Source organism: Chelonia mydas, chromosome 1, assembly GCF_015237465.2.
Source record: "Chelonia mydas isolate rCheMyd1 chromosome 1, rCheMyd1.pri.v2, whole genome shotgun sequence".
NCBI classification, from domain to species: domain Eukaryota; kingdom Metazoa; phylum Chordata; order Testudines; family Cheloniidae; genus Chelonia; species Chelonia mydas.
In genome coordinates this window covers 216,834,397-216,852,960 of record NC_057849.1, presented here as the reverse complement: position 1 = coordinate 216,852,960, position 18,564 = coordinate 216,834,397, and the positions used below count along the sequence as shown (strand labels likewise).

Sequence of the window (18,564 nt, the reverse complement as noted above, 5' to 3'; positions counted from 1 at the left end):
GAATTGTGTGTGTGCATCTGACTGGTGATTGAGCCCACTGGTTCTCTTCCAAGATCCTATATACCACATGGCCCTAATGAGTAGAGCTGGTTGGAAATTTTCCAGTGAAACTTCTTTTTGCCAGAAAAGGTCTTTGCAGCCAAAACAAAAATTTCTATGAAAATTTTTTAGTAAATGTTCATGCAGTTTTTTTAAAACCTTATTGAAAACTTTTGTTTTGGTGGGGGGGCAACTCACTCTTGCTTTTTTAATTTGCTACCCTGTTTTTTCAAGTAAAATTATGGTTTTCCCCATCAAAATGAAATGAAAAATTATGTTTAGAAACTTTTTTCATAAATACATTTTGGACAAATAAAATTCATTTTTCAAAAATGTGAAATATATATTTTTGACCAGCTGTACCAATAAGCTTTCACAGTTACAGTGGTGGCCACTTGTAAAGATTTCATGTTCCCTTGCAAACTGTTAACGTTATAGCTGTACTCACTATGCTGAGAATAGGGAAATATATTTGCTTTCCACAACAAACGCTCTGTATAACTTTTCATGAGTGATGTACCCAGATAGTTGGATGCTAATATCTAAACTGTATTGTTAAATCTATTCACCTCAGAATCATAGAATATCAGGGTTGGAAGGAACCTCAGGAGATCATCTAGTCCAACCCCCTGCTCAAAGCAGGACCAATCCCCAACTAAATCATCCCAGCCAGGGCTTTGTCAAGCCTGACCTTGAAAACCTCTAAGGAAGGAGATTCAACCACCTCCCTAGGTAACGCATTCCAGTGCTTCACAACCCTCCTAGTGAAAAAGTTTTTCCTAATATCCAACCTAAACCTCCCCCACTGCAACTTGAGACCATTACTCCTTGTTCTGTCATCTGGTACCACTGAGAACAGTCTAGATCCATCCTCTTTGGAACCCCCCTTCAGGTAGTTGAAAGCAGCTATCAAATCCCCCCTCATTCGTCTCTTCTGCAGACTAAATAATCCCAGTTCCCTCAGCCTCTCCTCATAAGTCACGTGCTCCAGCCCCCTACTCATTTTTGCTGCCCTCCGCTGGACTCTTTCCAATTTTTCCACATCCTTCTTGTAGTGTGGGGCCCAAAACTGGACACAATACTCCAGATGAGGCCTCACCAATGTCGAATAGAAGGGAATGATCATGTCACTCGATCTGCTGGCAATGCCCCTACTTATACAGCCCAAAATGCCGTTAGCCTTCTTGGCAACAAGGGCAGCTGAGTGAAATTAAGGGCCACCTTAATTTGGGTTATTGCTGATTATGCACTGTATGTATCTTTTGACTTTTAAAAACAAACTTTGTATTTATGGATAATCTAAGCACTATACCCAGATGTACAGACACTCTTTTCTTAACCTGTGTATTATATACTTTTTTAACATGAGCTTTAATAAAAATTTTAAATTTCACCTGAGTGTTGCCTCTAGACTACCACAACAAACTTCTAGGCAGTCAAATGTGTAGATTTTTATGGTAATTGCTCTAGATAGCACAATGGAGTGATGCAGTTTTTAACAAAATCCCAAACTCTAAAATCCAGAAAGTTCATATTTAGGGAAGATTACAGGTGGTTGGGGTTTTTTTGGAGGTGGGGGAACAATTCAACCTACAACGTTGCTATTCATGTTTTTCCCCTGCCTCTTAATACAGTGTTCGATACTAATGAATTTTTCTTTGTGTTCATCTGGATATTGTATTTGTGACCTAGTGCCCACACTCCGTTAACTTTCTCAGCAGCTTCTCTTATAGCAAGACTTTGCCAGAGGGGAGCTTGCAGCAGTGTGGCAGGATTGCTGCTCTCCTCGGGTGCAAATAAACACTGGATGATGTAAAACAAATACAGGATGAAGAATGACACCCCACCACCACCACCTTCCTACTGCAAAAAATAGATTGAAATTCAAGGAGTGAGAGCTATGGGCTTGATAGAATGTGACAATGAAATCAGGGAGTGTCGTTATATAAACAGAAGGAGCTTGTTTCTCATCTCACTGACACAAGTCTAATTCAAGAGCAATTTAATTTAGTTCAATTGGCCTGATTCTGATCTGACACCTGGTTTACACTGGTGTCATTCCATTGACTTCAGTGCAGTTTCTCTTGATCTATGTCACTTTAAGGGAGACCAGAATCAGGCTACAATAAAGATGTGCTTATACAAAATGCTAATATCAGCAGGGGCAGTATGTATTTTCACAGCCACGGAGGCTGATAAAACACCTAGCAAGCAATAGCTGTAACTTTTGGCCATATGCTCAACTGGTGTAAATCAGCCTAACTCCACTGAAGTCAACAGAGCTATGTTGATTTACACACCTGAAGATCCAGCCTATTAAAACGAACAGTCATTCTTAAAATGGCAGTGCATTTTCTCATTATTTCATGCAGTTTGCAAATAACACACCAAGTGTAAGAAAGCCACCTGAGGGTTTTGTTTTATCTAACCTCACACTAGTGTAAATCAGGAGTAACTCCAGTGAAGTCACACTGGTGTAAAATTAAGATAAAGTGAGAGGAGAATCATGTCCAATGTATCTATTTTAAACAGTCCAAAAGGCTACTCTATAACAATGTGAATGGGGAAATAAAAATATTTTCATGGAGTTGATTGCACAGGAGGAATGTATTAGACTTGTACTTACAGTGAATTTTGAAGTCCTTGTACTGTCTGTCTTCAATTGCTACCACGTACAAAGCAGCCCGGTCTGGAAACATAAGCCCTCCAGGTTTCTGTTGATGAATTGTGGGGAAATGGATCTCGTAATCTATTCACCTGACAAAGACATCACATTTTGAACTGCACATACAAAAACCAGACAAGCACCCCCCGCATGCCTTTATTGTTCTCCTTCAGATTTTCACATCGGCTTTTAATATCTCAGAGATTCTTGCACCCTGGGGCAATGTTGTTAGATAAATAGAGTCGATTGGAATTGTACCACCTGTCACTCAAAAGCAAAGCTTACCTTTAAAATTAAAGGTTTCCCCGTTTACTGAGCTCCCCATGCTAATCTTTCTAATAAAGCCTAAGAAAGGGCACTTGAACGTAACTGTGTCTTTTTGATGCTGGTGGTAGTAGGAGAGGAGGGCTTGCAACTGGAAAATAAATGACCAGACCTCCAGCAAGGAGTATGACATGCAGAGCACCTACCAGCCACTTGTCTCGTGCAAAGATGACTGTGTTTAGCATTGACTCATAGAAAAGACAGTAACCCATCCATTCACTGATGATGATGTCTACTTTATCCTCAGGCAGTTCAACTTCTTCCACTTTACCTTTAAATATTGTGATTACTGAAAAAAGAATCCAAAAGAAATATGTTTCACATAATAAAAGCCTGATTAAAAGTAACTCACTGGTGAATGTCATTCTACCCTTGCTTTTCATTTTGATTTAAATATATGGACCTGATTCTCCTCTCTCTGCAGTGCAGATCAGGAGTGACTCCACTCAAGTTCATGAAGTTACACGAATAAGAAATAAACCAGTATACGGGAGAAGTGGGTCAGGCCCATGCAGTATACAATAAACAGAGAATCATTAGGGTATGTCTACAGTGCACACTCCTTTCGTCAGCAATGTAGAGTGCATACACTACGTCCTGTGTCCTTCCCCACTCCCCTGCTAGCATGGGTATAATTACCAGTGCAGATGGTGTGAGGTGCTGCTTAGGCAAGTAGAGTAAAGACATGCCAGACCCTTAGTGTATGCATCCTACATGGGGCTTTCTACATGCCCAAGCAGTGCCTTTCCCCTTTTTTAGCTGTGTAGTGTCCAGCTGCCTCCCTGCTGCTGGAGCCTGCTTTCCCCCACCACAAGGAGCTGCTGAAGCCTTTCCCTGGACAGGGAGCTACACACCGTAGTGTGGATACAGCCTGCTTTTCACTATGACGTGTAGCCACACGTACGGGGTGCGGTGTAGATATACCCTTAGTAGCAATGTAAAGGGACGCTGTCAAGATAAACAACATATATTTCAAAAAACATTCCTTACCTGTTACAATATCTTCGATTACCAGCCCTTTGGAAGCTGGCATATGTCTACGTCTTCAGTAGTGGGATGTAAAGAATTCATCCAAAACCCTGAATACACCCAACCTCAGGCTGTGTTTGGTTTCTAGTACTATTTGGCAACTCATCAGCCCAAGTCCATCAACATTCATGGAGTTAGGAGCTGTCTGATCTCACATGGTTTTGCCATGTGTTTATCTTCGTTGACTTCAATGGAGTTACTCCTGATTTACATTGGTGCATGTAAATGAGATCTACATTGGGCATGTTGCAGTTTACACAGTTCTAGACCCATCCCCACTACCCTGCCCTCTCTCTCACAAGCACATTCCCTTGCCCCAACCTCAGTCTGTCCCTAGCTGCCTTTTTCCAGACCCATACCCAGCTCTGTCATAAGGGTTTCTGGAAGCACAAGATGTCTTCCACCCCCATCTTCCATCTTTGAAAATGCTAATATGTCCCTCACTGCCACTCCCAAATTCATCAAGGTCTTCAAGCTAGTAGGCAAGAAATGATTCAAACCTCCATCTCCACAAAGCAGCAGAAATGGGCAAACAATCCCACTCCTGGTATAGCAATTGTCACACTAAACTTGGGATTATAGACAAACACCTCAAACATCTTACTACAATAGCTAGAGAACTGTCTTGGATTCCATGCAGCTATGTGCTAGGGATTATGGGGCAACTCAGCTAGTATAAAAATGTTAGGAAATTCAAGCCATTTAATAAGATGTTTCCTCACTTCTCAGCCCCAGGATCCTAAGGGTTAAACTGGAAAATATTTCTATGAGACAATTCTAATTTACTTTTTGCTTTTTATGTTGTTTTTAATTTCTTTGCTTGTCACCTTACCTTGAACAGTGAAATTTTGACTTGTTAGTTTCACTTCCTGGTCCTCATAAACAAGAACAACCTGTTGCATTTGGGTTTATAATGTTGCAGGAGAATGTGTAAATTTCAATTAAAGTATTTTCATTGACAAATTTTTGTAATTTCAAATGAAATTTAGTCCATTTTATCCTGGGCTCATGTAATTTTGAGCTATTTTCACAAACATCTTTCTTTCTATGTGCTGATGCACCATTGTGCATAGGGCAAAGGATAGAGAGCAAGGACAATATTCAGCCTTACGTACAAAATAATGACTGAAGTTTTCACAGCAATTTTAGGAACTGGAAATTCTTCAGATCACATCTAACCTGATTTCTTTATGAATGGTGTATACTTTTCCAGAATTGGTTACTATCCCTCTATTTTGGACCCACTTTCTCTATCCTGGCCTCCATTTCCTTCTTTTACCTTCCCTAACAGATGTTTTTCAGATTTAAAGTTCAAGAAAACATAGGGGAAAAGACTCTTGTATTGAAGATTACTTAAAGTACAGCTGGAATTAATTGAGCTGATTCTACTTCTTTAACGACATCTTTTGTGTTGCATCTCTCATTTCTGTTCTTTATGCCTGCAGAAATTAGTTCAGGGAAGAAAAGGATCTTCTGGTTTTTTTACACAAATTATTTCTTATATCTAGCAACTTCCAGGAAGAACCTATTTGTGATTTCTGATGCCAACAAAAGAAATGATAAAAATCCATCTAGGTTTCAGTCACTGAAGTGTAATTTTATTTTTAAACACAGACTAGCAACCCCTTTTCATTCTGGCCTTGTCTACGCTATGGTGGACAACCATAGATAGTATAGGCAGGGGGTTAAGTTGAACAATTTACAGGGGAAAAAAGGTTCCACAAATGAGATGGGAATTAATCCTGACATCCTAATGACTCTCTAACTGAGACAACATATCTGATTTTTCTGTCATTCAAGCCGTGTTTCTGGAATAATAATGCTTTCAATTACATATTCAATCTGTGCAGCCATCCCTGAGATAAGTACATTTTGTAGCTTCAATTCTTTTTGTAGCATGCATTGTTCCTCTCTGTCTATCCTTATATCCACGACTGGTAGACATTATTAGCTCTTGCTTTCCTGGTAAGTTGAGAAGGGGTGTGAAGTATCAAGGAAGAAGATTTATTAATACATGCCATCTTCTTCATCATGGCTGGGCTCTCCACAGGCTGAAGAGTGAGTTGTTGAGTCCATTGAAAAAATGGAAAGCCCCAGGACAAAGAATTCTGTTTTCTTGAACTTTGATGTAATTTTTGGCTTATTTGTGTTCTTAATTCCCAACTCCAGGGGTCAGCACAAAGGGCTTTTTCCTAAGATTTTGATACCTTATTATTCCAATTAATGCTTCAGTTTTTAAAACAGGTTGTTCAAAGCATGGGATAGAATTCAGCAGCTGGGAGGCAGATTAAGCAGGGTAGATGGTCAGGAAAGTCTAGACGGAAGGGCAAGCCAGACCACAGAACAGAGGAAGGTGCTACAGAGCAGATGTCCAGAGAGAGAGGAGGAGGCAACTGGCAGTGAGTGAGGGCTTAGGTGAGTTTCAGGGAGTTGCAAGAGGTCAGGCAGCTAGGAAAGGGTTGGGTCTCATGACAGTGGGAAAGCAAAGGATCAGCAGGTCTTTATTGTATGATTATTTAATGTCCTATTTACATCTCCAGCAAGTGTTGTGCCATAATGTTCTTTTTAACAATTGCAGGTTTAACTTCTCTAACTACACAAGGTGGGAGCCTCCCTGCTTTGTTTATTTATGTCCACGGGAAACACTGCAAGTTACAAAACCTCTTTGTTTCTTAAGCCTTGTCTTCAGTGACGGAAAGGTTAAGGATGTTACCGCGAAAAGTTCTCAGCTTACTTAAAAACGCTGAGCTTTGTTAACTCTCTTTCCCCCACCAAAGAGAAATACAGACCAACGTGGATGAAAAAAGAAGATATGAAAAAGGAAAAGAGGGTACTCCCTCTTTTAGTGAGGTAGCAGGTAGGTAAGAAAATATACTGTAAATGGTAAAGCAGGGCCACTTGAATGGGACTTAGTTAGAATTGGTCAAAAATGTGCAAGCACAAGTTTTTTTCATCTCCAGATGAGCTTTTTAAAAAAAAACCAGCCCACGCATCCTGTTGACTTTTTATGATTCTTGCTTTTTGCAACATTTTTCATGTCATTTTAATTGAAATAATTGAAAAATCATCACACATTGTTGACATGATCATTAGAGTATTTTGTTTACTCAGAATCTATTCTTCAGTCAATGAAAAAATGTCTCATTCGTTTTGTTTTCTATAAACGATGGATTAACAAAATCCATGACAATTTTTTAAAAATTGCTCCATTTCAAACCCAGAAGAAAGAAAACAACGTCAGCATTTGACTGGCCCATTTGTGGTCAGGTTAGAAAGGCTTGATTGGGGTTGCAGTTCCGTTGTTAGACAAAGTTTTCTATCCCAGAAAAATGAGCAGGCAAAATGAAATCTTGGACCTGCTAAGGTATGTAGGTAAAATCTGGGTTGATATCCTGGCCCCATGGAAATGAACTGGAGTTTTGCCATTAACTTCAGTGGAGCCAGGATTTCACTCTTAACGATCAGTAGTTTGGACACCCATAAGGCTGGAATGGAAAATAAAGAAAAGAACAGACACAAAACAAACGCAAAGACAAGAAAAGCACCTTCTGAGTTCATCTTGGAGAATTATAATTCTCCATTCTTGGAAAATCACTAGCCTGTTCACAGCCCTCCTTTCAGACTTTTCCAATAGCTCTTAGTTCAACATCAAGGAAACTTGAACAAACTCAAAACTAATCAGAGGCCAGTTTTCAAAACAAAGTTCAGACAAGTTCCCAGCTTTCAACGGGTAGTTCTTAGCATGACTCTGGTTAAATGATTTAATTGTTAAGGCAACAATCCATAGTGCATAGCCTTTAAACCAATAAACTCTCTCTCTTGGAAGTAGGACCAGAGGTAATTGTTAAGGAGTAGGAGAGAGGAACTAGGAACATGCATCCTTAAGCTTAAATGACCAGATGAATCCATACCACCATCTCTTACAGACATACAGCCTGATTGTGATCTCACATCAGCTTTGCAGTGGTACAGTTCCTTTGGCTTCAGTGGATCTACTCCACATGTGCATTGTTGGGATTGCAGTAACTTTCAAAGTATTATTCCATCTTCACACTGAGGAGAATCCGGTCCATTTTCTTTAAAAATCCTGGACAGCTCACTCAGCAGAGAGAGGTAATTTTATCTCCACAGAACACAAACATAAAAGTCTGCACAAACACCTGCCCTGCTTTCCAAAATCATCTGCTTCTTGACAGACTCTTTCACAACACATTGGCACCTTACTCAGAATTTGCTAGCAGTTTTGGACTTGGCTGCCTTTCCTCAGCTATCTACAGTGGCTGTTTTGAAAAACATTCCTGTCAGGTGTTTTGTCAGCAGCACATTAGTTTCAAGGAGCTGAGAAGGTTATTAAGTTTGGAGTGGCTGAAGACCTAACTTGCAGACTGCAGGGAGGACACACAGTGAAGCTTGTTAAATTGCTGGCAAGTCACTGAAGGGGGGGCAAAATCACATCACCTGGATCAACAGAGAATAATAATATACCAGATCATCCCCTCCTACAGTAAAATTCTGTGAAGGGGGGAAGAAATTCCAGTCCGGGGATGAGGTAGGTCCATCTGAACAAAGACCCAGACCCTGTGTCTCCACACCAATGTGAATAAAGAGTAGTATCAGTGAGATCCATTAATTTACATTAGTGGAAAACCAATGAGTTCAAAATGAGGGCCAACATTTATAAACGGAGCTTGATTCTTCCGCTTACACTGAGCGGGGAAGAAGAGTGGGTTGTAGCAAGGAAAGCAATTAACAGAAGCATTTAAAATAAAGCAGAGCCCCTTCTTTATCTTACATTCTCTTCCCGTTACAACCCCTCCTCAACACATACAGACTCACACACTTATTCTACCCCTTTAGAGTTGTAGTGCAAAATGAATGCAAAATCAATGCAAGTGACACTGCTTTACCACTTGCAGAGTATTTTCTTACCTACCTTTACAACGTGCAACTTGCACCATGTAAGTCATACCTCATAGCAGCAAAAGTGCAAGGATCCTGTTTTGCTGCTACAAGGCATTTAAGGTTCAGTTATCTGAGTTTTAACATAAGGAATGTACGTGGATCATACCTAGTTAAGGGCACAGTTATATAGTCATTGAATGATTCTGACATCATGTATGCATGGTCCCTCCACTTTCATCTGTATGGTCCACTGCATTTGGCCCACAGACTTCCTTGGGAACACCACTCACATCAGCTCTGAATATGGCCCACTATTTGCAATTTATACTCATTTACTTTGGTAGCAAGTTTTCTGTCATTTTTTCCATAAGCACAGGCTGAACTCTAAATCTTATGAAATAATTAGGAAACTCTTGTTTGAAAAAGGATCAAACAACCCTTGACTCATGTTAAAAATGTTTCAAAAGGGTTTTGATTATGCAGAAATACATATTAGGTGTATATTCTATTTGCCTTCATTTAAGTTACATCCCACCTAAGCTTTCAATTTAATATACCTGCCTCCAAGTACACTGAGTTATACAAACCAGATTGGAACAACCTACGCATTCTTTCCCACTGCCGCTTCTAATTCAAAGGTGTACTCCTCTCTAAATACTCTCTCGCTTTCTTTTTTAACCAAGAATGGAAGTAGAGGGGGTGAGGTGAATCACCGAAGCTAATTGAATTCGCAGCACCACGTGGATTAAGTAACCCATTTGGTTTGAATAAACCTAACTTTACAGCAAAATCCAGCCTTGATCTGTTTATTTTGTTATCATAATAGCAGGTATGCATAAAGTAATGTAAGTGCTTCATTTTCTTCTGTGGAAGGACACAAGTAGGCTCTGATTCTCCTCTGACTTTCACAGATGAAAACCAGGAGTAACTTATTAAAGTCAATGGAATTGTACCATGATAATATTGGTGTAAATGAGAGCATATATTTTATTTACAGTAATGCTAGAGGTGATCTAGATGTGGTTGCATTATTTGTTACAAATAATTAGCTCCCTTTGTAATTAGCAAATTATTCACAAATGAGTCCTGACTTTCTCCAGAAATATTCATTATTTCTAAGTTTTCTTCCAAATAGTTTGGACAAATAATTTTTCAAACTATGGGTTGTTTGCAAACTGTTCCCTTTGCTACAATACACCCTTTGTGTTTTATGATAGTTACTGAAGTGAGATGGCACTGGGTCTGTTCCCTGACTGGACAATTGAAATGTTTGACAAAGGAGAATAAAAAATGTAGTGATTAGATATGAATGCACTTTCCAATATTAATTTTTAGACAAATCATTATCTGTGCTAAAATGTGTAAAACTTTTAGGATTCACAGAAACTTTCCTGAACACCTAGCACTAGTACAAGTACTTCTGCATACCAAATAATAGAAACCCATTAATCTTAGCAAACAGAACTCAATGTTTTTATTCACAAAAACAATCAGAAATCATGGTGGGTGGGAGATTACTGTTTGACCAGCATTAAGTTGAACTATGTGATATTAAAGCTGTGTTAGATGATTTGGAAAACTTGGCATTGGAAAACTAGATTCTGAAATATGAGTTTGCCTGAATTTTTTATGTGGATGCATCATTCTGGGTAACAATGGAGCCAACACAAGCTTAATGTCCCACTTAAACTCTATTTTAAAATTTAAATGAAGCACAGAGGTGAATTTCATTCTTCCATAATATGATTGCTACAACACTCAGGTACCCTACTTCTATCACATGTCAAAACAGTCCTGAAGATTCCTTTGGGGTGAATTTTAGCACTGTTGACAGCTGCCAGAATGACAGGCCTAGAAACTGAATTTTTTTATATATACATGTATGCATACACACACACACACAACCTGGGCCGCAAAACTTCGCTAATGTAAAACACTTTAAAAGGCACAGTGTGGGGGAAGTTTGCACTGCCACTAGCTGTGTTGTACCTAGTTTTTGGTAAACAGCTGCCAGTTCAGCTTCTTTCACTGGTTCTAGTCTAAACTAACTTTAAAGGATTTTTTTAAATTTAAAGCTTCTATGAGTTTTAGGAGAGGAGAACGGGATCCTTGGAGTCAGGGCTTGCTCTCATTTATACCAGTGTAATGTGGAGATATTCCATTAATTTCATTGGAGTGACTCCAGATTTACACTGGTGTAACCGAGAGCAGACTATGGCCTTTGGATTCTCTAGAGAATGGTGTGTCTTGATAAACAAAGAGGGTTTTATTTTGGGTTTTACACTGGTGTGAACTAATTGATGTCAGTGGTGTTACTCCTATGATTTCCACCTATGTTAGTGACAGCACGATTAGGCTAAAATTGTTCATTATGGAGGATCATAGATTCAGAGAGGTTACGGATGGATCTATCTGAAAAAAAGGTAATTTGCTCAGTCGTTGAACCCCATAGAGAAGGCTTGTAGGAGTCCTGTTTCATTATCAGATTTCTGTACATAACACTAGAAGTAGCTCTGAATCAATATCCCAGACCTCAGAGCTGAACACCTCCCAAGCATCAAGTGTGTTTGAAATTGGAACTAAGTTCTAGATTAGAATTTTTCAAATAGCCCCCATCTTTATATAAGAACATAAGAACGGCCATACTGGGTCAGACCAAAAGTCCATCTAGCCCAATATCCTGTCTTCCAACAGTAGCCAATGCTAGGTGCCCCAGAGGGAATGAACAGAACAGGTAATCCTCAAGTGATCCATCCCCTCTTGCCCATTCCCAGCTTCTGGCAAACAGAGGCTAGGGACACCATCCCTGCCCATCCTCCATGAACCTATCCTCCATGAACTTACCTAATTCTTTTTTGAACCCTGTTATAATCTTGGCCTTCACAACATCCTCTGGCAAGGAGGTCCACAGGTTGACTGTGCATTGTGTGAAAAAATACTTCCTTTTGTTTGTTTTAAACCTGCTGCCTATTAATTTCTGCCTATTAATTTCATTTGGTGACCCCTCTAATAAGTTGAACAACCTCTCCCCCCAGCCCCCCCGAATCTAAACACCTGTGAACACGTTGAAATCTGTATCCAAATTTTTGCACCTTGAGTCTTCATGCTTGAGAAGAAACTGGATTCAGCTACTGGACACAGACAGACCTTGTGGTTCTTCTCTCTAGTTCTGTAGCTCCCAGACTGTCCAGTTTAGTTTCACCACTCACAGCTCCCTAAATGTCAGTATAGATTAAGCAGTCATGGACGGTATAGCCGACTACATGGCAGAAACCACTGCAGCTGCTTTTAACATTTAAAAAATAGCCTTGCAAATCTTTCTCTGGCAAAACTATAGTTCAAGTCAATGAGAGTTTTACTGGAGAGAAGACCGGTTGGCAGAGAAGAGAGTGTACTGCCAACAGGGTAAGTCTTCACTGGAGAGTTAGCCTGGGATCTAACATGGGTGTTTACCCTAACCCCCTGTCGTCCACACAGAACCTCTTACTCATGCTTGAGAGTGCTTTAAACCGAGGTTAGCATATGCTGCTGGGCTTGAGCCCAGCATGGGCTTGAGCTTGTGTTTCTCCTCAGCCCAGGCTGGCAACCCATCTACTTTGCAGTGAGGACACAGGCTAATCAAATCCTCCATTGCATTCCCACAATTCCACCTCGGCCATGTTTTCTTGCTCTCGACCTCCTCACTTCTTCTGCACTGGAAGTCACCTACACTAGCTCGCCATTTAAACCCCAAGTTGCCTGTTACAGTTCTGCTGTGCTTCCCCAGATTTGAATAGACATGCCATGTGAGAAATCGTCCCCCCAGAGTGCTGTGCGTTGGCACCAGCGCAGCTTAGCACGGGGCTGAGAGCCACAGAATGTCCTGCCAAAAGTCTACCCCAGCACAGGAGCACTTAGTACAGCACCGGTGTGGATTCAGCTACATGGGTCTGGCACACGGTAGGGGTCTGCACTAGGGAACCTTCTACCAGGGCTAGCCTAGCCATGGCTCACTCTGTAATGAAGACATACCTTCCATGAGAGGCCCCTTGATTCTTGAACTTGTCCCCAACCCCAGTTTGAAAAAGCCTCTGTAAAGGTCACCTATTTGCTGTGGATTGAGGGAATCGCTGAAGGTAGCATCTGGGGTTTATTTTGCTACATTGAATTACCAGCTAGTTAGGTTCATTTACTTTCATTGCATATAAGCACTCATGTGCTCCTGGGTGATTATACCAGCGTGGATAGTGATTCTCAGTAATTGTCCAGGTGCCTAGAGCTGTAAATAGGTATCTTTTGTTTTCTATTTATATCGAAATACATCAATCATCAGCTGTATGTACCAAACCATCAATTACATGTAAACTACACAACAGAAATCAATCAGAGTGTGCAGGCCCCAGTCTGCCACCATTTTTCACAGAAACTATTCTTAGATGTCTTACTGTTGTCCAAGTGGTTCGCCTTGATAATTTTTTCCGAGTAGTCAGATATACTGGAGCATTCAATCTAAAGAAGAACAGGACAAAGGAGAGCTTTGTGTTAAAGACTTCAGACATACTGAACAGAAATAAAATCTATTGAACACAGCAGAATCTGTACAAAACATGCAACCATAGACAGCAGATAAATCAAAGCTTTATCTGGAGTCCCACCATGGAGAGGGTGATATCTTAGCATGAAAAGTGTGAAGTGTGTGTATTATATGTGAAACTTTCTCTAAACCCATGTGAAAATATGAAAGAAAGAGGTCATATGTAATAGACTGCATAGCACACATAATAATACCTGAATTTACCCCAATTACTTCAGAATCTGTTGGAAAATCTTTACTTTCCTCCACCAGCACCACCACCCCAAAAAAGCCAATCATTAAAGAACTCAAAAGGATGAATAGCGTGTTGCAAAATTTCCAAACGCAGTTGAAAAAATATGCTTCCAAACTGTTCAAGTTGTGTCTACATCCAAACCATTTCAGTACTTGTCTGTTTGGAAAAGCAATTATTCATCAGTTCCATGACTTACCTACTTTGACAACAATATGTTCCTTTGAAAGGGAATTCCAAAATTCACATATATGAAATTACTGATATATTTTATGTACTTTTAAAACAACCTTCAGAATTCGTATGCCTCCAGGACCATCTTCTAGCGCTCTTTTGTGTCCTATATCAAATGCTGTGCTGCTTCCCATATCTCTTTTGGAGACTCACAGTCAGATTCTGCTCTCACATGGGTTTTACATCCATGTGACTCTACTGGGCCCGATTATCCTCTCATTAACATCTGTGTATTTCAGCATAAAACTGGAGACTCAGAGTCATTGACTTCAGCAGAGTTACTTCTGTAATGTAAAGGAGGTCTAAACTAGTCCTTCAGTTATTCCTTCCTGGCTTAAAAATGTACAGACTACATCTTCGATAGCACCTGATCTATTCTGGACACACCTGAAGAAATGTGGGGCATAAGTGGCTTTCCATCTTTTTTTCTATTCTCCATAGTGGCTTTCCGTCATCTCTCAACTCCATTTCCCAATCCTGGCAGCCAGGAGCCAGTTAGGCCCTTGGCACGAGTTACCACAACCACAGAGGTGGTTCCACTTATCTAGGATCAGTGGAGCACAGCACACTTTGGTCACATCCCCTGCAGCCCACCAATATGCCCCTACGCTGTAGCAGTGGAGGCTGGCTTTAAACTATCCCAGCATGCACCTATGCAAAGGGAATGCCCAGCTGTCCCCTTGTGCTACCTGATCAGCACAAAGAAGTTGGAAGTAGGAATTGGTTTTTACAAATCACACTGTCTTCCTTCCATATTGGAATGATGCTGAATCAGATCTAGGAGGCCAAGTAGAGCAGGTATTTAAAAAAAAAAAAAAAAAAAGTCTGGCAGATGTGAGTAGATGGAGTGCCTTATTTAGTAGCTGCTCTCTATCCTAACCTGGAAAATGTACTACAATTCTCAAATTCTGTCAACAAATGTTCACATGTTGATATTCTGGCAATAAATGTCCTTCCGTATTTATGAAAATATCATGACCCACCTACACCCTCCGTCAACTCTGTGATGTGTCTGGGACAAATCCTGAACTCTGCTTTGTACTGAAACCTTCATTTTTGGATTAGGACATCCATTTTATGCTAGGGGCTGAATTCATGCCTAACCTTGCCCAAGGCAAGATGCCTGTGATGAATTCTAGACAGCCACTCTGCCCAGGAAAGTTGCTTGTTCCCTAGTTGAATGGTTATAACTGAGAAGCAATCACGGCACTATCTAGGACAGTGGTTCTCAAACTTTTTTGATTGGGCCCCCCTTCTTTGTCTCTGTAGTTGTTTATGGCCTCCCCCCTCCCCCACAAGTACATATACCACCACCCAGCTCTGAAGGCAGCACTGTGCCAGCAGCAGCGGAGAAGTGGGGCAGGCAATGTGAAAACTGCTATTTGTCAAGATCACTTTTCACAATAGACTCAGTGCCCCATTGCCACCCTTACTTTTGTGCTGCTGCTGCTATCCTGGGGCTGACAGCTGGAGCCCCACCATCTCCTGGTGAGCAATTGAGTGTGAGCGGGTGGGGAGGAGAGCCTGGGAGGCAGGTCTCTGTCTGTCCCATTTATCCCCGCCTCCCCGGTGTGCATGGCCCTTCTGCACGGCCCCCAGCCATCTGGGGCTGACAGCCAGAGCTCTTCAAAAACCCAAACAAAACCACACACACACAAAAGCACATAGCTCGCACATTCCCATGCCCCATAGTTTGAACGCCGTTGATTTAGGACCATCAAATTTAATTGTCTCTCAACTGCCGACCAATCCCATGGAACAATGGTCTCTCTGCACGGGATGTTCCTTGTTTTCCTGTCCCAGTGTCCCCATAGGAGTGAAACTAAAAGCCAGATTGCCCACAGGTAGGTGGAACTCTGGGGGACCATGTGTAAGCAACTGGGGGGCGTGGGAGATCTGTGGCACTGGTTTCAGGGATCAGGGAGGCTGGACTGCGGAGTCCCATGTCCCAGGGAAGGACTAAGACAAGAGGTCTGTGCATGAAAATGTGCCGTACAGACTCAGAGCTAAAAATAGCCACTAGAGTACCCAGGCTCAGGGGGCTTTGAAGCACATGGGACAAAGGGGCTGGATCCACTTACAACAGACTGGTGACCATCAAGAGGGGGACTGGGCCAAGTTGTAACCCAGATCATCACTTTTTTTGAAGTCCTAAACACTTTAGCTTGCAAAATTTGTAAGTGCTACAAGAGAGAGACTTTTTCCTGCAGAGTTTATACAGGCTTCAGCTTGCTCCTGTAGAGCGGATAAGTTCTGCAACAGAAAGGCTGAAGCCTTTCTCCTGCAGAGTTCAAAACTCTGCTGACACTTCCAGCCCCAGCACATTTATCTGAAACTGTTGATTATCTAATTGAATTGATTATTTAAATAAATTTTAATGGCCCTTATTACTAGCAGATAATCAGCTAAGAAATAGAACAGTATAAAAATGAGAGAGTAAACTAATTAACCAAAATGCTATATTTGGAATAATAGATTCCTTTGGGTTGGAAAGAACCTTGAACTAGGTCACCTAATCCATCCTCCGGCATTATTATGGCAGTATTAAATTAATTATCCATTACCATCTCTCTAGGCAGCTTTATCTACTGACTGAGCTATTCTGAGAGTTATAATAATTTTCCAGATATTTTACTTAATTTTCACATGCTGCAACTTCAAGGGACACTGCCAACTTAAAATTCACATTTGTGGTAGAAAAAGTATACCTGCTTTTAGAATTAGCACCTAAGACAACTGTAACTGAAAGAGACCAATTTGTTTAGTGTGTCTATTTGAGAGCACTTTTTGATTATGGTTGGTTTCACGGCTTCCTCTGTATCATGAGTCATTGAGTCAGTTTCGCCTTCATTTATGTGGGTGTTTCACCCATAAAAAGGAAAAAGAAACATTTTCTGAAATAGGAACTTGCATCTATAAAAGCACAAAAATGTACAGAGGGACTCCAGGGTAGGTATTGTACTTGAAATGAGTTTTAATTTTTTTTTTAAACAGACTAGATTTCAAGTTGAAGATGTCCTTATTTTTTCCTCACTGAACTAATAGGAATTACTGATCCTTGTCTTCTTTTAAATTCTCCTTTCTCATATTTATAGATAGATAACTTTCACCTCCATCATATTTTCAACAGACTGCACATGCTCAGTTCTCTCCAGTTTTCTTCATAAGTCTTACTTTAAGTCTTTTAATGGGCATGAAATGAGGGGTTAAGAGTCATGGCTTCTGTCCCCAGCTTGGCCATTAACTCTGCCTGACCCTACACATGTCATTTAACCTCTCCATGCCTCAGTTCCTTCACCTGGAAAATGGGGATCATGACAGTCACCCATGTTTGTAAAAGTGCTTTAATATCTGTAGAAAACTGTATGTTTTTTCCCTCTGAAGTCTCCTAATTTGTGTCTCTTTTTTAAAATATGGCACTCAGAACTGCAGTAAACTGATCAATCCCTAAGCATTGCTGGGCAGTGCACAATAATAACCTTGCTGGATTTATGCCATTCTTATTATTACAACCCAAGATAAACATATGCCTTTTTTGTAGTAGCATCAGATTGTTGACAAGAATTCAATTTATATCCCACTGGAGTTGCTTTAACTGCAGGACTGCTGCCTAGCCAATGTCCCTCCATTTAAAATGTGTGCAATTAATTATTTCTTCCTCCATGAACCACTTTACATTTGCCTTTATTGAATTGCCTTGATGGATTTTTCAATCCATGTCACCAGCACACTTATGATGATTATTGTTATATTATATAGTGGTGGCACCTAAACATTTTCCAATTCCCGTAGCTAACTTGGCAATGTTACCACAATATTTGGAGTAAATACTGAGGCACAAGTGGAAAGTTTTAAAGTGCAACCACTATACCCATCAAACTATTTTGGATTCTGTCCAAACTTTGTGTCACCTGCTAGTGTGATTAGTGCAATCTTCTCTTTATCCTCCAAGTTGTAAATCGAAACATTGAGTAGTGCTGTACCTTGAACAAACCCCTTGGGAAACCACATGCAATATATCCTCCAGATTTGACATTGAAGCATCAGTAATGCTCTGTGTAATCCTCATTTGCTCTAATTTCCCTATGGGAATGTCATATGGCCTCATATGTCTAAAATGCCCCACTAGAGATACTATGTCCAGTGAATTTCTTTTAACCACTAAAGGCTGAATTATGGTTGGCCCTTATGAAATTGCATGGGGTAGGATGGAGGGATTGCATGGAGCCTCCCCTTTTTGTGTAGCCCATGTAAGGGCCAATCACAATTGCACTTTGTGCACTCGAGAAAACGAAGACTGCTCCCTGCCAGCACCCCTGTGTGCATAAACCACCCCAAAAGGAAGAGCTGGTAGAGTCATGGCCTTACCTCCATCTTTTGCCCTTCGTCCTGCAGCAGGACAGGCATGTAGAAGGGAATAATGAAGGGCTGTAACAGGCACACCTCAGAGAGCCTAGGGAAGAATTCTACCTCCTTGAGGTGGAATGTCTTCTCTAGCTTCGTTGAGGCATGCCTTCCCTTCCTGTGGGTAGTTTGCACAGTCCAGCCCTGCCACAGTAATCTTAG

The 18,564-nt window shown here is 40.8% G+C and overlaps 1 protein-coding gene across 2 annotated transcripts in view; it reads right to left on the bottom strand.

The window, feature by feature from the left end:
- Window positions 1-18,564, bottom strand: part of PRMT8 (protein arginine methyltransferase 8) — a 103,275-nt gene that overhangs the window by 22,302 nt on the left and 62,409 nt on the right. For both annotated transcript variants that reach the window (XM_007055634.3, XM_043526800.1), the window contains 3 exons: window positions 13,384-13,447; window positions 3,175-3,317; window positions 2,666-2,753 (listed from right to left, as the gene is read on the bottom strand). In XM_007055634.3, coding sequence (XP_007055696.1) covers window positions 2,666-2,753; window positions 3,175-3,317; window positions 13,384-13,447 — 295 coding nt within the window. The remainder of the gene's footprint in view (window positions 1-2,665; window positions 2,754-3,174; window positions 3,318-13,383; window positions 13,448-18,564) is intronic.